This window comes from Struthio camelus, chromosome 36 (assembly GCF_040807025.1).
Source record: "Struthio camelus isolate bStrCam1 chromosome 36, bStrCam1.hap1, whole genome shotgun sequence".
Lineage (NCBI taxonomy): Eukaryota > Metazoa > Chordata > Aves > Struthioniformes > Struthionidae > Struthio > Struthio camelus.
This window is the reverse complement of record NC_090977.1, coordinates 413,105-438,514: the sequence shown is the minus strand read 5'-3', so window position 1 is coordinate 438,514 and position 25,410 is coordinate 413,105. Positions and strand designations below refer to the sequence as shown.

The 25,410-nt window shown below is 45.8% G+C and overlaps 2 protein-coding genes and 1 long non-coding RNA gene across 6 annotated transcripts; 2 read left to right on the top strand and 1 right to left on the bottom strand.

Moving 5' to 3' along the window:
* Positions 1–110: 110 nt before the first annotated feature.
* On the top strand, positions 111–18,564 carry LOC104139164 (E3 ubiquitin-protein ligase TRIM39-like). The gene is made up of 45 exons (XM_068923949.1): positions 111–229; positions 1,245–1,296; positions 1,715–1,735; positions 2,022–2,042; positions 2,130–2,150; positions 2,261–2,281; positions 2,729–2,749; positions 3,506–3,526; positions 3,806–3,826; positions 4,173–4,193; positions 4,506–4,526; positions 5,603–5,623; positions 6,031–6,051; positions 6,176–6,196; positions 6,625–6,645; positions 6,985–7,005; positions 7,194–7,214; positions 7,540–7,560; positions 7,824–7,844; positions 8,212–8,232; positions 8,327–8,347; positions 8,903–8,923; positions 9,208–9,228; positions 9,742–9,762; positions 9,865–9,885; positions 10,169–10,189; positions 10,591–10,611; positions 10,741–10,761; positions 11,045–11,068; positions 11,455–11,475; positions 11,739–11,759; positions 12,275–12,295; positions 12,818–12,838; positions 13,129–13,149; positions 13,505–13,525; positions 13,768–13,788; positions 14,035–14,055; positions 14,395–14,415; positions 14,826–14,846; positions 14,960–14,980; positions 15,297–15,317; positions 15,596–15,616; positions 16,353–16,373; positions 16,470–16,490; positions 16,826–18,564. The coding sequence occupies exons 2-45, from the start codon at positions 1,287–1,289 to the stop codon at positions 17,335–17,337; spliced, it is 1,407 nt and encodes a 468-aa protein (XP_068780050.1). The 5' UTR covers positions 111–229; positions 1,245–1,286; the 3' UTR covers positions 17,338–18,564.
* Positions 18,007–25,409, bottom strand: LOC138063852 (uncharacterized). Of its 4 annotated transcripts, none has more exons than XR_011137181.1 (5): positions 25,244–25,394; positions 23,360–23,523; positions 21,460–21,602; positions 20,330–20,556; positions 18,011–18,095 (listed from the first exon to the last, which is right to left on the bottom strand). It is a non-coding gene; the product is annotated as an uncharacterized lncRNA (long non-coding RNA). The 4 variants fall into 4 exon arrangements; XR_011137183.1 differs by lacking the exon at positions 25,244–25,394 and adding an exon at positions 25,033–25,231; XR_011137182.1 differs by lacking the exon at positions 20,330–20,556 and having other exon boundaries at positions 18,007–18,095; positions 25,244–25,388.
* LOC104139190 (E3 ubiquitin-protein ligase TRIM7-like) lies at positions 18,776–23,346 on the top strand. Its single transcript, XM_068923941.1, has 8 exons — positions 18,776–18,975; positions 19,556–20,031; positions 20,530–20,625; positions 20,725–20,955; positions 21,092–21,114; positions 21,557–21,672; positions 21,864–21,923; positions 22,247–23,346. The coding sequence occupies exons 2-8, from the start codon at positions 19,615–19,617 to the stop codon at positions 22,759–22,761; spliced, it is 1,458 nt and encodes a 485-aa protein (XP_068780042.1). The 5' UTR covers positions 18,776–18,975; positions 19,556–19,614; the 3' UTR covers positions 22,762–23,346.
* Position 25,410: the final 1 nt, after the last annotated feature.

Genomic DNA, 25,410 nt, shown 5'->3' with positions numbered 1-25,410 from the left:
CAGCTGGCTAAAATTAGGCGGTGGGAATGTCCCGGGGCTGCCAGCACGGCGGCCGTGTCCACGCGGGGCCCTTGCAGCTGCTCGGGGCAGATGCACCGAGTCGCCGGCCAGTCGGGCCACCGGACGCGGACGGGCGAGCTGGGAGCTGCCGAGCTTCCCCACGGCGGAAAAGTCCCCCCGTCAGGCTCGCTCGTCTCTCGCCGTCGCGGGGAGCCAAGCGCGGAGCGGGGTAAGTCGTCTCCGTTCGTGCCGCAAGCGCTGCAGAGGCGGGCGAAGGCGTATTTTTTTTTTTTTTTGGTGTCACTTTGCCGGTTGTGGGGCTTTTTTTATTCTTGTACCTAAACCTGATGATACAGACAAACGTCAGGCAAAGGATTAAAAAAAAAAAAAGCTATGTTCTAATTTTTCTTTTAGGAAAATAGCGTGCAGAAATAGTTGGCATCACTTTCCTGGCTCTGTCGAGTCCATTTCTGTACAAATTCAGGTCCCCATAAGGGAGTTGATCCAATTCGGTCCTGTTAAAGCCTACAGCTCCCGAAAGATGTGAATACCACAAACGAGGCAGCACCCGATAGTTTCCTTTTTAGCACAATCAGACCTTTTTCCCACGCAGAGATCTGCTTTTCCCGCTGGCACGTTCGACTCTTTCACAGCGGCTGGGAAGGCTTTGTGCCTTCAGATGGGGTTGTGAACAGAGGCAGGAAATTAAAATCAATCCGCGTGCAGCTCAGGCGGTTTAGGAAGAAAAACCAGCGATGGAGGAACAAGCAGAGCCCCTATATCCCTGAATGCAGGAAGCGTTAGAAAACATTTAGAAAGCTCTGCCCCTGCTCCTGCCCACATCACCTCCCATAGCTCCCCAGCCTTTTTTTTTTTTTTCCTCCCCCCAGGGATCAGTATTTCATTTCATATTTCATTTTCTAGCAGGTTGCTCTTACTCATTGCATCCAATCTGCTAAAAGAGGCGTCACACGCCTAAATACTTTAACGAGACTGAAGCCCATCCCTGCCAAGATGTCATCTGCCCTCAGAGCTCGAGTGTCGAGCTGAGCTCTTCCCTCTCGTAAGACAGCAAAGTCCCTCGGGTTTCTCTGCTAAAGGCCAAATTTATTCGCTTCTGTTTCCCACGCGTGTCCTTGAGGGTGCCCAGCTGGCGCATCCCGCAACGCGCTTTCCTCCGAGCCGGAAAGGTCAGGTTCTGCTCGGGCACGGCGCCTTCGTGATGGTCCCTCTTGCTCCACCAGGTAGACGAAGCTCAGGCCCTGGCCGGTGGCTCGCCGGTGGCGATGGAGGCAGGTACGGCTGGAGAAACCCTCTTTGCTAAGAAAGCACCCAGGTCCCGTGCCCGAAAACCCAAGAGAGGCTCCTGGCACGCGACTTAAGGCGCTTCCGGCAAACCCTTCCCACCCCAGCCCGGCTGCGGTCGCTACCTGTTTGGTGGCTTTGCCACCCGGTTCTTGCTCTGCCGGCTTTGGGGGCTGCTTTTTGGGGTGTTTCCCTCAAACGCTTTCTCTAGTTGGATGTTTTTCTTGACTGACGATGAGCTGCACTTCAATCTCGGTGTCTCAGTCAATACGGGAGCATTAACATTTAACTCCAGGGTAAATGCAGCAGTTGGGCTAGAAAACCATTGCTGTTGGGCCTGGCGGGAGAGGGAGGGGGGGGAGAAAAAAAAAGCACTTAAATTTTTTTCTTTTATTTCTTCTTTTTTAAGGGAAAAGGAATGCAGATCTCGGTAAGTGATTTTTCTTCTCGCGGCAAAACAAGTCTCTCCTCAATCGCATACGTACCCTAATGGCCTTTCTTGGTTGGGAGGATGATTTATTTATGCTTCCATATATTTTAGACTTATGTGGGCAAAGAGCAAGTTAGATAAATTTATAACCGATATTCTTGGGCCGTTGTGATCGATAAAGAACGGCAAGTACAAAACGGTTTTTGGAGATGACTTCTGTAGGGCGCAGAGAAAAATCACAGGAGGCGCCACTGAGGACTGAATTTTCTCTCTGTCTGTCTTTCAGGGAAATGGGGTGCAAAAATTAGTATGTATCTTCCCCCCCCCCCTTCCTCCTGCGAAGTAAAACCTTAGTGCTAAAGGCTTGCTCTAACACTATTTTCTCTATTTTAAGGGAAGTTAACGGAAGAGTTTGGTAAGCCATTTCCCTTCCTTACGCCTATCTGAGGTTGCATGCACATGTTTCTAAAGCCGTAGCACTGGCACTGACATACATCTTTATGTGTTTCTCTTTATTTAATTTAGAAGAAAGTGACACAGAACTTGGTAAGTATTTTTGGGTCGGGGAGGAGGATCTTTTTTTTTTTTTTCTTTTTTGCTGGAGACAGAAAAGCTCCCTTGCGTAGAGCAGGACCTCTAGGCAACGTTTGGCAAGGTTCGAGGTTTCACTGGGACCTTCCTGCCACTTGAAGAAGGTCTAGGGACTAGCAAATTGGGCTTAGGAAGAGAAACCATCCTTTACCTCTTAAATTTGTGCTGACGCCCGGATATAACCAAGACACGTAACTTAAGGAGGAGGGACCGAACCCAACAAGCTCTTTCCCGGAGCAGTACAACGCAGCCCCGTTCCACCAGATGTTTTTCTTCGGCCAAGACAAATCGGCATCTCCAGCAGCCGTCCCTAATCTCTGCTTCACGCTCTTGCTCGCAGAAGCACGTCGGAGGCAGAGAGCTCTTGCAACTAACCCGTATTTATTTCTCTATTATTTTTAGAGGAATGTGACACAGAAAATGGTAAGTTCCCTCCTTCAACTTAAACATTTGGTTGACGGATAGAGGCCCTCAGGGCAAAACAGCCGTGTATCTGTGGAATAAAAAGGCCTTTATTACAATGGGTCCTTTTCTCCCTGTTTTGGAAAATTTGCTCAGTTCCTAGCAAGTCGCCTTCCTTTGGCAAAGATGTCTTTTGGGCACGGCTGTCGATATTGTGTTGAGGTTTGTTAAGACTGGCTGCGCCTGTGTTTCATCTAGGCTTCAAAAAGTGCAGAGGTGGAAAGTTTTTAAAATTCAAGCCAATTGGGGACGATAGTAATGAAGGGAATAAATCTGGGGGAGAACAGGGGTCGTTTTGTGCCCCTGAGTAAGGTAATAACAAGCCAGCTCTTGAATACACAGAAGTGGCAAAACCTGACTTAGAGCCATTTTCTTTCTTTTTTCTTTTTTTTTTTGGGGGGGGGCCGAAAATGCAGAAATAGGTAAGTGTCGCTTTCTTACCTTTGTCGAACCGAGTCCGAAGAGGGGATTTCTTGTTCAGTGAACCTTGCGTGAGGAGTCGGGGTTTAGCCTAGAGGCTGCTGCAAAACTCTGGGGAAAGCCGCGTGCCCAGTCCCATCCGCTATAGGGTTCGCACTTGACCCTACGTGTATATTTTTGTATTGTTATTGTTATTGTTATTGTTATTGTTATTGTTATTGTTATTTCTATTTTTATTTTTATTTTTATTTTTATTTTTATTTTTATTTTATTGTTATTTTTATTGTTATTTTTAAGACAATCTGACGGCAGAGCTTGGTAAGTGATTTCCGTTTATATTTTAGGGGGAAGAGGGGGTTATCATCCCACCCCTGCCCCCCCCTGCACACACATACGCGACCCGTATACACCCAGTCTGGGCTAGAAATAAAGCAAATGGATTCGAAACAAAACTCAAGTTTCAAATTATAATCCCCAGGGGGGAAAAAAAAAACCGGTGGGGGGAAGATGGCGTGAGATTCACGGCATGACATAGGAACAGAGGCGAGCTGGTGCATGCTTAATGAAGACTGATATTTCTTCTCCTCTCTCTTTTAGAGGAACGCGATAGAAAAATCAGTAAGTGTCCTTTTCTTTCCTCGTAGCGGCAAAAGCCTTGGGCGATGCCCCATCGCCCCGAGCGCGTCTACGCGGTTGGGATCTGGTTATTAGCTCATCGTGGCGGGGGGGAAGCAGCAAGCGAGACAGTTTCACACCAAAAACCCACGCGAAAGCTGCCGAAGCGGCAGGATTTGGGCTTTTTGCCTACGAGTCACCCCTCTGACCAACGTCACCTGCGGAGGCAGTCCCGTTTTCTTTTATCTCCGTCAGTGCCTAAGGCAACACCAGCCGCAGCATCAGCCAGGCTGTTGTCAGGGAGAAAGCGCTGCTTAAAACTAACACTCATCTATTTCTTTGGTTTAAGGGAAACTTGCATCAGACCTCGGTAAGGAGTTTTCTTTCCTCGATAAACAGAAAGTCATCCTTAACTATGCAAAAATGCTTTGTTAAAAAAAAATGTCAAGGCTGTTTGACGAGTTTATCTGTCTCCATCTGCTTTAGAAATGGGAGGGATGAAGGGCAACTCTTTCTTGAGTATTTTAAAATAAGGCTCACTATAAAGGAAGGCGTCCGTGGAATAAAATTTCTGCCGGGTTTGAGTTTGGTGCTGTGAAGACAGAGCACTACAAGAGGCGAATGGGGTACAGGAGCAGTCGCTATGCATTTCTCCTTATTTATTTCTCTACTTATTTTTTAGGAGAGTGTGATATAAAAATCAGTAAGTACCATTCCCCTTTCTCTGCACAGTTAAAGCTCAGCCCGATGACAGATGCACTTGAGCCTGTATGTGTGTTTAGGAGTGCTTTGGAAGGGTGCCGTGCAGGGCACGTGTTTGCTGTTTTGTCTTTGAGAAGAGCAGAGCAAGTTTTTTCTACTGCAAATTAGTTTCCATTCTTCAAAACCGTTGGGGTTTCTTTCTGTGGACGACTTCCCACACTTTGCATTAGGATTATAATGCATATTTTTCTCCCCTTAGAAGCGCTGACGGGATAAGTCTAAATCCTCACAAAATCGTAGAAAGCTTTAAATCGTAAAGGGACCGCCGAAGGTCGTAAGCACACCCTTGTGCTTAGAGCAGGGCTCAGAGAGAGGAGGTTGCTCCAGGCTGCGTCCTGGAGATCTCCGAGGATGGAGAGCCACCACTTTCCTGGACCCTGTCCTAGGCTTGCACCATTTTCATTGAGAAGAATTTCCTCTTGATATCCCTTTGGGATTTCCCTTGCTGCAACTTGCTCCTGTTACCTCCTAGGTTGTCACTGGGTCCCTCCAAGAAGAGCCTGCCCCAGGCTGCTCTATAACCCCCACTAGACAGATCTGCCTTGACCTTTCCCAGGCTAAATGCACCTGCTTCCCGCAGCCTCTCCTCATACGCCGTTTGCTCCATCCTCCAAATCATCTCCGTGGTCCTCCCCTGGACTCAAAGGCATGTGAAGAGCAGAAAAGTCTTGGTCCAGGCGTTTGTGGATCACAAAGCACTTAGTGAACCACCCTCAGAGTCTCAGCCTGTGAAAGAATCACCTTTTTTCTGTTGCGTCCTTTCCTGCTCATGTTCCTTGGTGAGAGACGAAGGCAATCACCTCTCATTTTAGGAAAAAAACGAGTGTAGGTTTGTGTTGAGCTGAGTAAAGTTTACAACAAAGCATAATTTCAGACTATAATCTTTAACATAAAGGCAGTAGTGGGGATGAATATCCTTGATGTGTGGGCTCTAGAAATGCTACAGAGCTATGCACAAAAGAGACAGACGTATTTAATAATGACTTCAACTTTTTTCTCTCCCTCTTTTCTTCCCAGAGGAACGCGATAGAAAAATTAGTAAGTGTCATTCTTCGTTGTGTCTTTAGGGTAGAAACCCATGGGCTTCTGCGTTTTCCCAGAGCCTCTTTTGCTTTTCTTCCCTGCATATATATAAAGCTGCCTTTTTGTGTCCCATTCTCCTGCCCAGCCCTGAATTACTTAGTACTCTTTGAAAGCCACTAGCTGCCAAGTTTCTAACCCACAGCCCATAAGCCGTTGGGGTGGGAGCATATTTGCTTGTGCTCTGATCCAAGCTCCTTAGATATGGTCATTTCCAGGGGCTTTCACCCCAACTTTGTCAGACTTTTCCCCATGCAAACGCGGTCCCGGAGGCAGATGTGCCCCTAGTCACAGCAGCCCGTTGCCATATGGCCGCAGAGAAAAAGCATCCTAACAAACATGGATATTGTTCTTTCTCTTCGCAGCCAAGCTCGCAGCAGAAATACGTAAGTCCTTTTCCTTCCTTTCAAAATAAAAGATGGACAGTTTAATGCCAATAAACTCTTCTTTCCTTGATTCAGTTTTCATTGTTTTACTTAAAACTAATGTATTTTTTCTTCTCTTTTACAGGTAGACTCAATGCGCTGCTTGGTAAGGCATTCTTCTCTCTCTCTCTTCTGTACGGAACTGCCCATGGAGCTGATGTTTCAGCTGAATCTTTGCATAATTTTATGAAATTAGCTTGGAGGGACCTCTGGAGATCTCTGGTCCAACTTCCCGGGGCTCACTAGAGCTCACGCCACGGTGGGCTGGGGTTGCTGAAGGCCATGTCCAGGCAAGGGTTGGGGATCTCCCTTGGACATCTGCCGTTGCACCCCGGTAGAGTCGGGCATTTTCATTGCTCCTCGCAAAAATGCAAACTGAAGCAAAGACGCAGACTGCTTTTTGTAGTTAGGAAAAGGGGCAAACTGGCTTTGCAACCGAAATTCTCCGAGCTTTGACTTCAGTAGAGTTGCTATCTCAAAGGAAGAGGGCAGCATTGTGTAAAAAATGGGTTTTGTTCTGTTTTTTCCATTCAGGGGACAGAGACTCGAGTCTCCGTAAGTGACTTTCTTCTGACAACTAAAATCTTGGTGTAAAGGTGCATCTTGCTCCAGTTTGGGTGTGTTTCATGTGTCTTCTCCCCCGTCTCCTGTTTTCTCAGTCTTCCTGCATTTCTTTACTCAACCCCTTGCATTGCTCCTGAATGGATGTATTATTTGACTCGATGCTTTCAGCATGGTTCCCTTACAATTTATCTGCATTACATTAGACTGCTCTAGGACACTCTGTTAGACTAGGCCAGATAATTACCTCTTACGGGTCCAGGGAGGAAAGAAAATTAATTAAAATTAGCATTTAACTATTTCAAATTAACATTCTTTTTTTTCTCTTTTCAGGGAAACTCACTGCAGAACTCAGTAAGTATTTTTCTTCCCTATTCACGGGAAAACTGTCAGCCTGCCCTTTGTGAAAAGGGCTGGGAGCTTTGCCTGCCTTTTGGTCGGTCTGAGAGGTCTGGGAGCTAATGGGGGTCGATTTCATAACAAAAGGTAATTTGGGATAATTGAATATTGATTGATCCCTCCTTTGTCTTTATCGTTTTTAGCAAAGTGCGATGCAACCATCAGTAAGTGACGTTTCCTCCTCTGCCGCAGCCTGGTGCATGGGAGCACCCGGCGAGCTGGGGGGCGATGGGGTGGCCCATGTTGCAGCCCCGAAAGTGCTGAAAACGTTGGACTTTCTCACAGCCGGCTGAGTCTGGGCCTCGAGAAGTGGTGACTTCTTGGGTTTCGTGGAAAGCACGAAACCAAAGTTTAAGGGAGAAAAAGGAAAACCAATGGGGGAAAATTCACGTGGGGAGACCTGAGACGGGCTGGAGGGATGAAGCTTCGGCGGGTGATGGGGAGTTTGGGAAATTCAGTGGGAACTAATACGGTTTTCTCTGTTTTAAGGGTTGTTTACTGTGGAGCTTGGTAAGTCCTCTTGCTTTTTTTGTTGTTGTTGTTGTTGATATGTACGCGTTTCATCTACCTTGCGAAAAGCAGGGTCTTCAAGGCAGAATTACAGAAATTTAAAACCCCGAAGCAATGCAGAACTAATTGCAAACAGGGATAACTTGGGCTAGAATAGAAATGACCTTGTAGGCTGAACTACAGGAACAAAGATACGGGGACGTGATTTGCTAAAGACAGAAACCATGGAAAATAACATACGATCATTTTACTCTTATTTTTAGGGGAGCGTCATACAAAAATAGGTAAGCTTTTTGCCCTCCAGCAAATCTCTGCATAAATTTAGTTATTGAAAAAGCTGTTTGTGTGCCTCGTTTAAGCGAGTGCACACAATTTTTATATAGACATGTGCATATAACGTGTGTATGTATTTCCAAGTGAAAGATTGGGGCTTTAGTTAACGTAGACACCTAAGAATTGCAGAAGGATCATGCATACACGGTTCCTGCAATTTGGCTCTGAAACAAAGCAATTTTTTTTAAAGAACCCTCTGCATAGTATGGGTTGGGGGGTCAAGAGGAGCTCAAACCCATAAATTAGCAGCCATTGCCTGCATACTCATACAGGAAAACAGAAAATCTTAAAAATAACTGTTCTTTTCTCTGTTCTAAGGGGAACTTACTGCAGAAGTTGGTAAGTCATTCTCCTGTTAGTCTTGACTTTGGAAATAATATATCAGGATAGGCAATGAAGAATTTAGTAATCATTTATTTATGTTTATTTTTAGGCTACTGTGATAGAAAACTTCGTAAGTGCCTTATTTTTTTTTTTTCCTATGTGACTTAAGCCTGAAAATTGTTCTAGGCGTTTTGGTGTGTTCAAAATGACCGTCACGAGAGTGGCTAGTTTTGTGTTTTACTTGTGAAAGGTGTGCCCTGGGAGGAGAGCATCCAAACTGCCTACCACCAGCGGCTTGGGGAAAACTAACCAAAAAAAAAAAATTATGTCACGGTCACTTGGGGTTTTTAGTGTTAATCATTTCTGTGGATTTATGTTTGTAGTCAGCCTAAGGCAATCAGGATTTGTAAAAAGAAAAATGATGGCAGAAATTCTTCTACCTGATACCTCTATCTCACCTGTCTCCCCCCACTGCTGTCTCCCTTTCTATAAAAAACTAATTAAATCTGTTCATGTTTGTCCACATTTCAACCAACTTTGACTTAACGTATAAACAATATTATCATTTCATATAGAAAAATATACGCAGAACAGGAGGTTAAGCTAGAAATGTTTATGATGGTCTGTTATGTCATTGAGACGAGAGGTATTTCCTCAAACTCCTGTTTATTTCTCTCCTTTTAAGGGAAAAGTGCGGCAGAACTTGGTAAGAATTTTCCCACTTTGGTCAAAATGAATTGTTTGCAGTTTTTGATTTTTAAGGATGGAAGGCGGAGTTTCTGTTTTAATCTGGCTCAGGAATAAGTACTTGGCAAAGGCCAAGAAGACTGAATATTCCCCCCAAAACACAGTTTCAAAGCAATGCTATTGATGGAAAAATGAAAATAAACCCTGTGCAGAGCGTGATTTCTGCAGTGCTTGTAGGGCAGAATTGCAGGAGGGGAGAGGAGATTTGCATGCTAATTTATTTTTCTCTCTCTCGTTTTTCAGAGGAGCGCGATGCAAAAATCAGTAAGTACCGGTCGCCTTTTGTGCAGCCTTTGACACCCCCGAGCCGCGTCTCTGCGCTTAACATTATCCCGGTGCTCATGGTTCGTTTGCTATTTTTATTGATGAGATCATGGACGACATGAGCTTGTGTCTGCCCAGGAGGAAGAGGAGGAATATAACAGGCTACAGAAAGCAACAGCCAACATATGCAGTAATAAAGCCCTAATATTTGCTCTTTTTGCTATGCAAGAGCGCTCACAGGGGTGCTGGATGTGCCCTTTTCCTTCCTCCCCTTTTTGGACATCCGTGCCTTGCATCGCATTTGTATTTTCCAGGTTCCTTGCGCCTGTTTTTATATTGGCCTTTTGAAAAGCATTAATTTAGGCCTAGGCGAGATACATTTTTAAACAAAAGGTAGCGATTGTGCTAAGCAGAATAAAATCATTTAAGGGCCGGAAGAGTTGTACTGACGATACAACGATACAACAAAAGCAGTCGATATTAATTATTAATTCCGATTATTCTGTCTTTTAGGGGAGCATGAAGCGGAAATAAGTAAGTGACATTTTTCCGTGCTTTTTCCTGTCCTTTAGTTATGTATAGCCGTGAAAGTAAAAGAGCTTTGCTTGTAACTAATATTTCTTTCTTTGCTTTAAGGGAAGCTTACTGAGCTGCTGGGTAAGTGCATTTCCTTATCTCCAGCAGTAAATCCAATGTGCAAACACATGAGCTCAGCTTATGTAGCTGAAGCGACGGCTTTTTCGACGTTTTAACAGAAACGCTGCTAAATTGCAGACGCGCTACCATTTATCATTCAGGGGAAAAAAAAAAAAAGAGCTCGATAGCTAGAAAACGAAGCATTGCTGGAGCCAAGGCTTTGAGAGGGAGGTTTTAGAGCAATGCGGCAGAAAAGACGCAGAGCTTTTGGTAACCGGTTCTGTTTCTGTCTGTTCTTTCGCAGAGGACCGCGACTCACAAGTTCGTAAGTGCATTTGCTTGTGTGTGTTTTTATTTTTAAATTTGCGGGTTGTTATCGCGCGGCATCTCCCTTCATTGCAGCCACGTACCCAAACTTTTGGGGTCTCGCCCGGCAAGGATCGTAATGAAACTTCATAAGCAGTAAGGCAGCACTTAACCTCCCTTCTTCCCTCCTTCCTTTTTCCTTTGTAAAGATAAACTTTCCTGCGGAGCTTGCTGAGTTCCTTTCCTTCCTCGGTCCAAAAAAGAAAAAAAGGAGAAACCTCTGTAGCTGTACACGCAAAATTAGTGGGTTTTTTGCTAGGCGGGATGAATTTCTTCTGCCGATCTTGTATGTCGCAAAGATATAACATTGGAGAAAATTATATGTCCCCGCTTATATTCATTTTTCGGTATTCTTTTTAGGAAAACGGGACGCCACAATCCGTAAGTGTCATTCGTGTTTCCCGAGAATTGTGATCCCTTCAGGGTGCTCAGTTGTCATAAGCAGTTCCCTGCGTTCCCTCGAACTGGAAACATGCTGACGAGAACAAATATTACTCTTTCTTTTTTAAGGAAAACTGACGGAAGAGCTTGGTAAGCTGGTTTTTTTTGTTACTTTTGCAGAACGGAGTTTTGGAATTTTTAGGTTTTTTTTTTTCTTTCCTCTCGTGCTTCTATTTGACTGGCTGTGAATGCTTTTTAATATAACTTTAGAAGGATATGGGTAGAGGGTTAACACAGATGACTTAGATATAACAATAACGCACAGGAAAATATAGCGATGGAATAGCAATGATCTTGTATCTTGTTACATAAATACATTATACAAAAAAAACCCCTCACATTTAACTTTTCTTTTTTTTTCTTTTTTTGTTAGGGGAATTAAAAGATCTGGAAGCTGGTGAGTGATATTTTCCCTCCCATGTTAAAAATTAGGCAGTTGCAAGGGAGTTTGTAATTATACAGTATTTTATTCATGTATATGTGTGCGTGTTTTTAATATATAGACATATATAAAAAAATACATATATACACACACATATATAGACACGTATATTAAAAAATTCCAGACTAAAATCTAATGTAATTATGGAACTAAAACAAAAAATATAGGAGTCATGCTTTCTGAAGTTGTCCTTTGCAAATCCTAACCCAGTGCATCAGCTGGGATTTGGTGCAGCCCGCTCTGGTTTATATTTAACACTTAAAATTGCACACAAAATTTGTCTGTGAAGGTCTGTATCTAAGGGTCCTAATGCAAATCAATTCTTCTCACTCCTTTTGCAGATGAATCTTCTGAGGAGCTTGGTAAATCTCTTTTTTTTCTTCTTTTTCCTTTGGTTGACAAAGGAACAGACCCTCGCGTTGCTTGCATGTCAGGTGGAGGTGGCTTGATTTTTATTTTTTTAAATCTTTTTCTAAAAGACCTAACTGGTGTATAGTCATTATAAGTCACCAGTTCATTTGAGATCATGGTAATGAATCCAAATAAGGTCTGGAAAAGAAATGCAACTAAAAAGATAGGGCTAAATAAGAATCTTTTTTTCTTCTTTTTTTCCCCCCCTTTGCAGAGGAATGTGAGCTAGAAAGCGGTAAGCATCATCCTCCTTCCTGCAAAGACAGAAAAATCTCCTTGATTGATTGAATGCCCCTAAAGAGGGCCGGCGTGAGGAAAATTATTTTGGAGCAGGAGTTGCTCTGATATTTAATTAAAAAAAAAAAGAGACATGCTTTGCAAGCAGCTTTGGAAGGTTAGTCCTCCAGCTGAGCAGGGAAACTGCAAAGAGAGGAGAAACGTGGAGGTTTTGACAAAGAGGCTCGCTCAGATTCGCTAACTAACCGTAGGGCATAGCCATAACGATGTGCAATAGAAAATGGAGGAGGAAGAGGAAGGTGGGTCCTCCTTGAGATGAGACCGTGGAGGAGCAGTCCATGAGCGGGCGGGCTTATGGTCACATATTCATATATGATATGAGTTTTTCAAAGCACCACAGAAAACGTGGGGTTTTTTTAGCGAGAGGCCGGACTATCCCCTTATAAATAACAAATTCCATTGGCCAGGAAAACTAGTTTTTAATGGAAATCATTTCTATTTATCTCTTCTAAGATGAACTCACTGAAGAACTTGGTAAGTTGTTTCCTTCCTTTGACAAAAGCAAATACAGGGAATGTATTTTCACCTTTTTTTTTTTCCTGTTTTTTTTGAATTAATCTGAATTTGGTCAGAAGAAAAGGCTGCTTTGTAATCTGGTTTCCCTACAGAGGAATTGGAAAATGTGAGCTAAGTTTAAGACTGGAAAATGTTCAAATCCAACTAGGTTTTACATCATCATGATGCTTACTACATCGGTGTATCTCCCAGTCAGAGGGGAGAGAAATACCTAGATATAAATTCAATTTTTTTCCCCCATAATCTTTTGGGTTTAGGGGACCGTGGTACAAGAATCCCATAACTGTCACTCAGCTGCTTCTAATTTTTAAACTGTCCCGTCCCCTGCTGGGAAGGACACTTTGTACATTGCTCTCCATCATTTAATGTGGAAGAAATTTAGGTCGTCTCAAAGGCTGAGAAGCCCTATCTATAGAGGGGAGAAAAAAGCCATGGAATAAATAGGTTCTAATGGAAATCTGTGCTTTTCTCTCTCTTAAGATGAAGTCAATGAAGACCTTGGTATGTGTTTTTTTTTTTTTAATTCCTTGATAAAAGCAAATAATGACAATTTTCTGAAGCTTTCTGCCTGTTTTCCTTGTGGCCCAGAGATTAATTTTAATGCAGCAGGTACTGTGGGCTTAGATGGAGGGCGATAACCATCACCAAAAATGGAATTTCACATGATAATAACTAACAATGAACAGGTAGCTGGGGAAAGAGCATTCTCTGATTGTTTTTTAACATCAACAGAGACTTTCAAATTATTTTAATCTTTTTTTTTTTTAAATCCTTTTCTCCTTTGTTTTTAGGGGAACGTGATAGAAAAATAGGTGGGTATTGTACTCATGAATGCTTTACTCTTTTTCCTGGATCTCTGCTGGCATTTTTGGGTGCCTGCTAAGTGGTGACCACATGATGGCTCTTCTTCCACCCTTAAATACCCAATTCCTGCACCGTTCCCACCTAGTTGCTCTCATAGTAGGAGAGCTCATGAGACTGCTGTCGAGCTCTCAAAATCTTTCAACCCTCCCCAAGTTCACAGGACTATTTCAGTTTAACATTAGCAAACGCTGTTTCAAATTAAGGGAGTTTTTATTTTTTTTTCCTCCCTGACAATCTCCCATTTAACCCTGTGCCCACTGAGCAATGAGATCCTAATAACAGCATTTATTCCTTTCCTTTAAGCGGAGCTCACTGAAGAGCTTGGTGAGTCCTTTCCCTTTTCGTTCTTTCTAAATTCAAATCTTTTGCGTTAGTTCGAGTTTCACGGTGTCTTTTTTTTTTTTTTGCATTAGTTTGAGTTTCACTTTTTTTTTTTCTTTTTAACCTCAGTTTTGTAGGAGGAATATTTAAATTGGAATTTGTAGCTGATACAAAAAAACTGCAAAAAAAAAAAAAGGGGCGGGGGCTACTTTTAACAATTTTTTTTTATTCTTGCTTTTTTTCAGAAGCGCGGAATACGCAGATCGGTAAGTGTGCTTTCCTGTGGTTCATTTGTTTGCTGCTTTGTGCATTTAAGAGGTGTGAAAAAGCCTGCGGAGGTGCAACTATTTTTCTGAACTAGACGTCTTTCTTTAGTATGAGATGAGAAGACTGTTCAGGAAACCTTGCGTTGTGGTTGCCGCTTGCTTCGCTTTGCTTTCCCCGTACAGCCGTGTTGCTGCAGAGGGACAAACATTCATCATTAAAACCAGTTTTCCTTTCTCTCTTCCCAGGCGAACTCACTGCAGAGCTCAGTAAGTTTTTTGGTTGTTTTTTTTTCCTCTCCTTCAACAAAATCAAAAAAAAAAAGAAGGATTTTTTTTTCTTTGTGAATACCATGTTTATATTTAGTTTGGGCTTTGCTAGGAGTAAGTGTGATCTTTGATAGAAGATTTAAAAACAAGAAAATTAGGGGACGGGTTAAGCTATATAAAAGCTGAGGCAAAATGGGAATTATACTCATAATTCTCTATACAGCCTGAAAAAAAAAAATCATCTTTACCTCTAGATGATAAACATGCACCAAAAAAAAGGGGGAAGTACATAGAAATAACTTCAGATTTTTTTTTTCTCCTCTGTTTTTCCTTTTTCAGGGGAACGTGATACCAACATTGGTACGTGTCCATCTCCTTCCTTTGAGGATAGCAAATCCGAAGCGCGTTTGTAGGCTTTACAAAGTCATTTAGGATTATTTGGATGAGGGTTTGGTCTGGCCTTTTTAGCCTCAGAAATAACAAATGTAAGGCAATCCCATAAGGTTTATCGCAGGAAAAAAAAAAAAAGGAAGAGCAATAGACACAATAGTTTCATCATTGTTCCTGCATTTGCAATGAAAGTCGTGATTTCATGCACCGACTTCCATGGATTTCACACACCCACAACTGGAATTTTTCAAGACTAGTGTGAAAACGGTATCTAAGCTAAATCTAGAGGACTGCATTATAGATGGCATACCTGTTAAGTATATATGCATAGAGTAAGAGAGAGTTAATGAAAAACTACTATTTTTTTTCTCTCTTTTAAGATGAACTCTCTGCAGAAGTCGGTAAGTATTTTTTCTGCCCTCCAGCAAAACAAATACACATGATTTAGGCTCTGTATTTTGTTTTTATTCAGTCGTAGATTTTATATTAGCCACTTTTTTTTCCCTTTATTTAGAAGCACGTGATAGAAAAATTGGTGAGTATCATACTTTTTCCCTGAGAAGTAAACTTCAGGTGGGCTAAAAATATATATATATTTTTTTTTTATATAATCTGTGCCACAGATGAGGGCAAAACCTGCAAGAGGAACAGGAGCGTGGCATTTTAGGCATGCCACCTGAGTTTTCATTGCCACTGAAGCAGTAATTTGACGATGATCGTTCACCTGAAACCAAAGTTGCAAAATTTAGTGCCAGGAGCTGAAATCTGCCCCTCAGTAACAGTCATTTAAGTTGCTCTTATTTGCCTGAAGACATCCTAATGGAAATTATTTCTTCTTTCCATCTTTTAAGATGAACTTACTGCAGAGCTTGGTAAGTCACTTTTTTTTTATTAAATGAAACAAAGATACACAAGTCTCTGTCTCATCTCCTCCCCCCCCCCCCATCTCTTAGTTATGCCTTTTCCTGAGCTACTTTGGGGATTTTTATGGAAATTTGGGCTAATGGGAATAACGTAGGAAAGACAAATGCATTTTGAGTTATAATAATCAATGCAAACAATAGTAGTGAGTAGGCACAGAAATAAAAGCCATATAAAGCCACAACACAAAGAGATATCCAATAACCATTTCTATCGTTTCTCTTTTCAGAGGAATACAAAGCAAAAATGAGTGAGTGTCATTTTCCTTACTTTCTGGAGAAGCAGAGCATTTGTGAGATTTGGGGGCTTTGGAAGAGATGGGCTCTGAGATTTTTGTCTTAGAAAAATATGAAAGGAGAAGATACTTTGTATTTTTGTTAGTGACAGTTCACAAACTGGTTTGAGAAGTGGAGAAGCGATAGAAGGTCTTTTTCTTCAGCAAGATGAGAGTTCAGAATGAATAGTCCTCCCAGTAACCAACGAAAGGACGAATGACAACCCGCCATAGAAAAGGAAACTCAAACCTTGTCATTCCTCTGTTAAGAAAGTGAAGTCCAGGCATCTGTCTTTCAAACAACCACTCAACTTCCTTATAACTTAAAAGATGAGCTGCAGCATCACATATGTAACACACAGGGAGACTATAATGGTCACAGATTTCCAGAACAAGCACACACCTTCATTCCTATGCAAACTATATGAGCAGCGCCCTCCAACTGTAGCAGACATTGCTAGTGTGACCTAGTTGTCTTTCTTCTGGCTGTGTCTAAAGCAGCTGTAATTTTTCCTAGGTTTAACTTCCGCAGCAAGTTGTGGCACAGACTCAAGTCTCAGGGAGCTCTTATCTCACAAGGGTTTAATCTCATGTTAGGAGAAGAAAGAGCGTTTTGGGGGAGGAGGGAAATAAGTTAGCATGAACTACAGACATCTTCAGGCTGGAAAAACCATCATTAAAAACATTTTTAATGTCTTTCTTTTTTATTAAGGAAAATGCATTGAAGAACATAGTAAGTGCCTCTTGCTCCCTTCTACAGATGCTACTTTTGTTTTCAGTTTTAAGTTCACATCATCGATAATATATTTTTATTGTACTTTTTTTTTAGGGAAACACGATGAAAAACTGGGTAAGTAATTTGGCACTCTCAATGGTGACTGGAGGACCTCTCGGGAGCTCACTGTGTGAGAGCAGGAGGTCAGAAGAGGGGTAGAGAGGTCCCCGAGAGGCTTTGCCCCAGGAGGAACCACCACTACACAAGGAGACTGGTGTCTGCCTGGTCCCAGGAACCCCCTTCCTTCCTGCACTTCGGTCCAGCTCCATTAGGGATGGAGACCGACCCCTTCACACCTTCTCCCATTAGATTTCCAAGAAGACATCAGCCCCCCCCCCCCCCCCCCCTGCAGAGAAGGGCAGTTTAAATAGCTTCATTCTCTCTCCCTCCCTCCCTTTCTTCTGCCCCAGCAAACGTGACTCTGGACCCAGAGACGGCCCACCCGCACCTCATCCTGTCCAAGGACCAGAAAAGCGTGAGATGGGAATACCTGCTGCAGGAGCCCCCCGACTGCCCCGAACGCTTTGACGCCGACCCCTGCGTGCTGGGCTGCGAGGCCTTCACCTCCGGCAGGCACTACTGGGAGGTGGACATAGCAGAGGGGCTGTACTGCGCCGTCGGAGTCAGCCGGGAGTCGCTTCGGAGGAAAGGAGCCATCAGTTTTAATCCCGACGAAGGGATCTGGGCCGTGCAGCAGTGGGGATTTAAGAACCGGGCCCTCACCTCCCCTCCAACTCTCCTTAACCTGCCACGGGTCCCCAAAAGGATCCGGGTGTCTCTAGACTATGAGTGGGGAGAGGTGGCGTTTTTCGATGCCGAGAACAAAGCACCAATCTTCGCTTTTCCACCAGCCTCCTTTGCCGGGGAGCGGATCCGGCCGTGGTTCTGGGTAGAGCTGGGCTCGCTCTCTCTGGTCCGATGACTCTTGCATTCCTCTTTGGGCGGACAGTTCAGCTCTGGTGGCGAGAGGGTGGCCCTGGGGCAGGAGGAGCGGTGGAGGGATCTTGCCCCATCCAGACGCTTTAGTAGGAAGGTGGTTAAGAGCAGCTCTTGGAGCCCAGGATAGAAACGCTCTCAGGGTTGAGCGGAGGCTGAAACCCCTTCCCAGGCAAGAGCCCCAAAGCTATCGTGCAAAGAAAAGGCAGCCCCCCTCCTGCACATCCTTGCTCTGTGTGGAGTGACTTCAGGTCTGCCTAGTCTCAGCCCCATGTCTCCTACTTACAGTTCGCAGTGCCTGGTCCATGCTCTCAGCGTCATGCTCCAACATTGCTGCAGGTTTTCTTCCTAAATGCACCAGCCACCCTGCTGCTGGTCAAGCCATCGGTCGCATAATATTTATGCTGGAGCTGGGCATAGCCAGGTCCTCTGGCAGGACTAATTTGACTCAAATTTGGCCTGGGCAGAGCGTGGTATTCCAGGTGGGTTAGCCAGAGACCCGGAATCCATGTTTAGCTCAGCTCTGTGCCTTGGGGTTGCCTTTGGGAGAAGAGAAGCACCAAGCTGGCATGATGCTCGCAGATGAAAACCGGGGTGCCGGACAGCCAGACTGTACAAAGTTAAGGCTCGAAGAAGCTTACGCCAGAGCACAGCTCTGCATTATGTTGCCATGAAGTTTCCAATGAGGTACTGGGAGCCCAAAGACTAGATTCAAGGTGTCGTCAAACCGGTGCTTGGAGCCAGCTGTGTCGGGAGACAGGTGATTAGAAGACATCACCTAGGGTCAGGGAGGAAACTATGGACTTCACCTTTCTATACCTCCCACTGCACTTTAGCAGCTATCATGAGTCCCTCATCAATGTCTGCTTGTTCTTAGCCACCTGCATAGCACTAAATCTTGTCTTTTGTACCACCACGCAAAGGCGAACTAGTAGTTACCAGCTAACAATAAACCATTTGAGACGCTGCAGAAAATTTAATTTCTTTTTCCCCCCCAACTGTCTGTGAAAATCAATGTCCATTTGCCCTGCTAGGAAACATCCCTTCCACCCTGCGTTTGTTCTTGAGATTAAAGGACAGGTAGCTAAGAGGAGCTTGAAATACCATCGCTCCCTGCTTTAAAGCAGCAGACAAAAATGTGAGGGGGGGAAATAATTAAAAAAATCCACTACGTGACTGTCAAGGTGGCTAACACCGCAGAGAAGACAACGTCCTTCCCTGCGCGGGGGAAATCAACACGTGGTCCCTGTGCTGCGTGGTGACAAATGCCCAATCACCCCCCGCAGCCAAAGAAATTTTCTCCTATAGCCAAAACCAATGAAGCATTTTTCAGTCCAAAGCTTTATCTGGCCCAAGTCTCCATGAGGGAGACTGATCCACTGAGGGTCAACTGTGAGCCTTTCGCTGGCATGGAGACACCAGGCAGAGCATTCCTCTCCGCGTTTCCTTAAATAGGGCTGATATTTCCCTCTGTGCCCCACGTGATCTGCCTCTCGGCTCTCACAGCGCTGCAGTGACCCACCGGGGCGGCTGCAGAGGAACCCGGTGGACTAAATCACCCCCCCACTTTGAAAACTGGTAAGGACCATCGGGCAGCAGAGCTTCCTGTGCTGGTGCATAACAGGTAAGTGTCTTTGGGGACGTTACGGCAAAGAGACCCTGGCATTGCTGAGACATCCTTTCAAGAGCCTAGAGGAGGGTGGAGGGGTGTATAAGTTCATTTTTCACCCTGCTTGGTGGAGGGATGTCTGTGCTAAGCAAGCTTCTCAAGAGGGATCGTGTGGCTGCAGTCTCATGGACTGCAGAGATCTAGAGTCAGGGGAGACAGCCCTTGTCCTTGGAGCTTCTGCTGTCCGAAGGGTCCTCTGCTTTGGAGCTATCTATGCTGGAAAGCATGGGACCCTGGGGATGTAAGCCACTGGGGTGGGATTTGGCAAAACTGGAGCTATTGACTCATTTTCCTTTGGCTATCATGGGAAGGGAGACACCAAGCTGAGATGCCAACACCCACAATGAAGATTTACATTTAGATGACAAGAACCTCACACCAAATGCCCAAACATCAAAATTCAGACCAGTCACCCCACCATCAGTAAAAGAAATAGGCTTGTTTCCTCCCTTCTTAAAATAAACTTCCAAAACTTTCCTCCATTGCTCCTCCTTCTTCCACTAATAGTGAGATCTTTTATATTTTTACTCCACAGCACATAGCAAGGGACAGAGAAACAAGACCAGCTAGGAGCAATCTAGAGAGACAGTGGCCATGGCCTCCAATTCATCTAGCACAAGGGAAGAGGGAGAGGAAGCCACACGTCACACTGTCCTGCAACAGCTGCCAGATCCTGGGAACCTGTGCTGTGAATCCAACAGCTGTGGAAGCTGCACAGCCAGATCCTGGCAAGAGCAAGGAAGGCTTGGAGCTGCAGAGGGAGCCACCCACAGAAGCCGGCTCCGGAAAGGGAATTTCCAAGCAAAACTCCACCTGACAAATTTAGTTGAAAAGCTGAAGCTATTGGGTCTAGGAGGAGGCAGAGAGGAGAAGGAGCAGCTCTGCTTGTGGCGCAATAGGACATTCATCTGCAAGGGTGATGTAAAAGAAGTTTCCTCAAGCCATGATGGGCAAAAGGCTCATGAAGTTCCCGCTACAGCCTATGTAGCAGAGTCTGTCCAGGAGGACACGGTCAGGTCCATGACTGAGCTTGGGCTCTTGCTCTCTGAAAGCGAGGTTTTTGACCACCTTAAGTGGTGCTTCAGTTTCTTGGAGCTTCTCACAGGCTTCAAGTCAGCTTCCTTTACAGTTCTCTATACAGTTTTTTTCTTTTTTCCTTCACAAAAAATGAATAAATTGAAAAAATATTCGGGGGGAGGGGGGGCTAGAGTTGCATGTGCAACTCTTATTTTGGCTAAAAATATTAAAATATTAATTTTTGGACCAAACCCTTCACCCCCAAATCAGTTAAAAATAAATTGGAAAATACCTGTTTTCTGAGAATGAAACTCTGTTCCTGGAGAAACGATGAGGTCTCCTCTGTTGTCCTATGACTTCTCATTAATCCTCATATCTGTGCAGTGAATTATTTCTCAGCAAAAGTAAATGTTTTCCCTTTTTTCAAGCATCATATTTCTTCCTTTCCCCGCTCTCCCTACATCCTTTGCCAAATCATTTTTCTTCCTCCAGGAGAAAATTCACAGAGACTTGGAGATTCTCAAAAAGCAAAGGGAAGAGATGTTAGAACTGAAAGTGAGTGGAGAGCAGCAGTGGCAGGATTATTTGGTAAATAGTTATTGCCATCACCCAGCAAAAAACAGAGGTGTTGTACTGTTGGACCAGTGCTGCCCAGCTTTTCTCCCTGGTGCTCTTTGTGTCCTGCAGATGCAGACAGAGGCGGAGAGGCAGAAGATCGTGTCTGAATTTCGGCAGCTGCGCCGGTTTCTGAAGGAGCAAGAGCTTGTCCTCCTGGCCCAACTGGGAGAGTTGGACAAAGAGATCATGAGGAGGCAGGAGGAAGAGCAGATCAAGATGGCAGGGGAGATTTCTCTCCTGAATATCCTGATCTGTGAGATGGAGAGGAGGCTTGAGCAACCCACGAGTGAATTCACGCAGGTTGGACACTTTGCTGGGCATCTGGGCAGGAAGGGAGAAATTCCAGCAGAAATTGGTGGTGAATGCAAACTGAGGCTGGAGTCATTCCCTAATTTTGGGATGGGAAGCTGAGGCTTTTTCTCTCTTTCTGTCCTAGGAAGCCAGAAGCACTGTGAACAGGTATGTGCCCTTTTATCACACACATTTTAGCATGCTGAGCCATGGGAAGGGCTCATGGGCAACATCTGAGCTGTGGCTGAGGCTTGTGGAACAGTGATGAAAATTTTGGCAGTTGAAGCAGGGTTTGAAGAGAGGAATGGAGAGTTGTGGGGACAAGGAAGATGCCACTAAACCCCAGTGTGGAGATGCCATAGGAGAAAGTGCCCTTAGAACAAGAGGTCTCTCTTGGCCATAAGAACATCAGGATCTCTGGCCCTGCAGACCCAAGACCTGGCTTGGCAGCTCCAAGGCTGGGGCTGACAGACCTTTTGGAGGAAACTGGCTCATCTACCATCCCCAAGTTACCTGGGAAGCAGAGGGAGGAGGGAAAGTCCCATTATCTTGGGCTATGCATGTGCCATTGCCGTGCATCCCAGGACTAAGGAGAACGGTTTGTATCCAGGTGGGAGAAGGGCAGTGCCTGGGGCCCAACAGAGACCTTCCTGGACCTGGAACAGAGAGTCCGTGTTATTTCTCAGCAAAACATTGTCCTCGGAGAGACGTTGAGGAGATTTCAAGGTACTGTGGATCATGATCGATATAATCAGAGGTTATTTTCTCTGCTCAAGAGAGGTCTGCTCTGGCTGCCCCTTCCCTGCTATAAGGTACAAAAAAAAAGCACTAATACATGAGTGCATCTGGGGCAGGAGAAAGCAGAATTACCAGCTAGAGAACATGACATCCTAGCTCTTGTATTCTTCATCCCCCAGACATTTTGCCATCTGAACTGGAGAAAGAGCAAGGACCATCTCTAGGAGTAGACAGAAAAGGTGAGTCTCTTTGCAGATAGCATCCTTCTGCTTCCAAAGAGGCTGGTCTCCTTCTGCATGGAGCTGTAGCCACAAGGGAGGACTCTGGGAAAGTCATTCTCAACAGAAAAGGTGCTTAAAGAAATCATGATTAAGCTCACATTGGAGTTGCTGACATCCCCAAGACACAGTTGCACTGTGTCCAGTCCTCCAGTATGTGACTTGGCAAAGATTTCCTGAATAGAAAGCTGCAGAGAAGTCTCCACTCATACTCAGAGCAGGGCTTGGTCAAAGCGATATCTGCCTCTAACACTCATGCCTTTCCCTTCCTCTGTCCCTGGCAGCATTTGTGACTCTGGATCCTGACACTGCCAATGCACAGCTCATCCTGTCCAGGGACCGGAGAGGGGTGAGATGGACAGCTACACAGCAGGATGTGCCCACCAAACCCCAGCGATTTGACACATCTTGCTGCATATTGAGCTGCCGAGGGTTCACTTCAGGGAGACACTGCTGGGAGGTGGAGGTGGGGGGCAGGGGGACCTGGGCTGTGGGGGTGGCCAAGGAGTCTGTGAGGAGGGAGGGATGGGTTGATTTTCTTCCTGAGAAGGGCATCTGGGCAATGGGGTTCTGTGGGAATCAATACCAGGCCTTCACTTCACCTGCGACCACCTTTCCTGCCAGTGGGAAACCCAGGAGGATCAAGGTGGCTCTGAACTATGGAGAGGGGCAAGTGGCATTTTACTTCTCTGATCAAAAGCCCCCAATCTTTACTTTCCAAAAGGCCTTGTTTGGTGGGGAGAGCATTTTCCCTTTCTTCTGGGTGGGGAGAGGGTCCCACCTCCAGCTGTGCCACTGACCTGCTTTGCTGATCCCGCTTGCTGTGAGCAGCGGATGCTCTTGAGTAAAACCTGCTTGCTGGGATCTTGTGCACTTGGTGTGCTCCAATTTTTTTTTTTTAATGACATTATATTGTAAGATAATCTCTTATAAGCGTTACCAAAAAACCACGAAGTTCTTTCTCCATTTCATGCTGCCCAGCAGTTCCTGGGGCTGCAGAAAGGCTCCTCTGCAGAACTGCCTCACCACCAACACAATCCCCTCCTTCTTTCTATACTGGTGCAGAGATAAACAGTCCTCTTCTGCTTGGGGTGGTTCCAGAAACAAATCCTACTCCTGCCATTATCCCCAGATCCAGGCACTGCCTGGGTCATCACCCCTGCAGAGCATGGCTTGTAGGCAGAGCTGGAGTGGTCACTGGGAGTTCCCAGAGGAGATCCACCTCCCCATTGCTAAGACCAGAGGGCAGGAGGGAATGTGACCCTGAAAGTTCCCCATCCCTTTCTAAGGCATGGGGACACCAGCTCTGGCCCCATGACAGAGTTTGGCTGAGGCCCCTTGAACCCCCTTCCTTTCCTGGGAGAGGTTTGGGGTGACCTCCACAAAGACAGTCTCACCTGCAGGAATTCTCCCTCCTCTTGCTGGCACATCCTTTCCATCTCCTATATCAGGGCACTGAGTCTAGAAATATGTGCATGGAACCCAGAGACGATTTCTTCTTGGACCTTAAGGACCTCCCTATGCTATTTGTCCAGTCTGACCAACAAGGCATGCTCCTGATCTGCAAGGAAACACACAGGTGCTGAAACCCAGCCACATTCATCTTCCTCTCCTCTTCTGCTTTCTCCTTTAGAGAAACAGAGCATGGCCAGGTTCGGGGGCAGAGGTAGCTCCAGGGCTCATCTCAGAGCTCTGCAGGTGCAGCTGGGGAGATGCCTCATGGCCTGGAAGAGGCGGCATAGTCACTGTCTGGAAACAAGTTGCCTTGGAAGATCAGTTTTCACATCTCCCTCTATTCAGCCCTCATGACGTGGGTTATCAAGAAGGACTGGAGATTTCTCTCGTCTCTGGCCCCTGATAATCCCAAGAGCAAAGGCTGAAGGCACCCAGAGAAACAGGGGGAAGCCTACCAGTCTGGAAAGGGATTGATGAGGAAAAGAAAGCAGGCAAGAGGGAAGAAACTCCTCCCGCCACTGTGACCTTCCAGGGCAGAGCAGGGCTATGGGGGTTTGTCACTGAAGGCAACCCAGATCTGAGGCTGAAATAAAATATACAAGCCTAGAGCTCATCCGGGCTGCAACTCCATGTCCGGGGACTCCATATCCATGCCTCAGCCCAAGTACAGAAGCAGCTGTACTATGCGCCCAGGGCCACCTCTTACCATCCCTTTTGGGTCCCTTTGCTTGGGCACCTGGAGTCACCCACCCACCTGCAAGCAGGACGTATACAACTGGGAGAGATATTAAGGCCGACGGCTAGTGTGACAGAGGGTCTGCTGTGTCAGACCTCAGCTCCATCGTAGAAGGGTGGCCACGTGAGCTCCCTTTGCACATTTACTACTGCTCACCCTCTACCAAGGGGGAAACACCAAGGTAGGGACTCATTAGAGAACCAGGTAGTTTGGGGCTGTCTCCAAGTGGACAGTGGAGTGTTTTGGCTGAGCAGGGCACCCTTTTCCAACCAGGTGAGCTACTCACCTGGAACATCTCCCTGGTTTTCTCTTCCTTCAGAGCCAAGCTCACAGGGACCCCTAGCAGAAGACTCCTTCACAGACCCACTTGCCCCACAGGCCTTCAGTTCTTCAAAGGCCCCATGAGCATAGATGGTGGGCTCCGTTTCTGCCCCACACACTGCTGGGGTGGGAAACAAACCTCTCCTGCCCTCCATGCAGGGACTCCTTTCCCCAGAGGGGCATCAGGCCCAGCCAGCAGCTGCACATCATGGTGCGACAGTTAAAGAGCTAAACACACGGGCAGGCAGAAGAGCATGGAGACCGTGGGAAACCTCAGCAGCTCCATCAGTGGGGGCCAGAAAGGTTTCTAGCCAGACAGAAGCTGGAGTTAGGTACTTATCACAAACTGTATCCTTGTCCCTCTCGCAGCCGTTTATTTGGAAAGTCCTAGTCCCTTTTGCCTAACTTCCCCCCTACCTCAGGAAGGCCCTCTGGTTTCATGCCCCAGGGGAAAAAGGCACTGCTCATGCACCTTTCCTGCCTCAAGGCATGAAAGCATCTACAGCACGGAGGCTTGGCAACATGCGGGAATCACAGTTTGGGACCAGACATCTGCACCTGTGGCACAGCTCAGTGTAGAAAGCGAGAACAGCAGGCGTTTGTCCCGCCAGGGCAGCACACGAGATCTCCGTTGTCACAGGCGAGCGGCGTAGCAGCACAGCTGCCCGGCCAAGGTCTCTCTCTCTTCGCTCCGTCACCCAGCACGGGCATCCAACCCTGCAAGCAGGGCAGAGCAAGGAAGCCAAGGGGCCTTCAGCACATGTCTTACCCCTAAAGTTTTCTTGCAGAGGAGCACCTTGCTCGGCCTCAAGGTCTCTCCTGATTAGCTAACCTCTGCAGCCTGGAGGAGAAGGCACCAGGGCAGAAGAAACAGGGACACAGACAGGCATTTCCAGAAACTAGTCCTGCACAGCCGGAACCACCCCCCCTCCGCTC

Excerpts from the sequence above, each read along its gene's own strand:
- LOC104139164 (XM_068923949.1), top strand. Across the intron at positions 2,043-2,129 it reads GAAATGGGGTGCAAAAATTA|GGAAGTTAACGGAAGAGTTT; the intron begins GTATGTATCTTC and ends CTCTATTTTAAG. Across the intron at positions 15,318-15,595 it reads TGAACTTACTGCAGAGCTTG|AGGAATACAAAGCAAAAATG; the intron begins GTAAGTCACTTT and ends TTCTCTTTTCAG.
- LOC104139190 (XM_068923941.1), top strand. The coding sequence starts at position 19,615 with ATGGCCTCCAATTCATCTAGCACAAGGGAAGAGGGAGAGGAAGCCACA. Across the intron at positions 20,032-20,529 it reads AGTCTGTCCAGGAGGACACG|GAGAAAATTCACAGAGACTT; the intron begins GTCAGGTCCATG and ends TTCTTCCTCCAG. Across the intron at positions 20,956-21,091 it reads CCACGAGTGAATTCACGCAG|GAAGCCAGAAGCACTGTGAA; the intron begins GTTGGACACTTT and ends TTTCTGTCCTAG.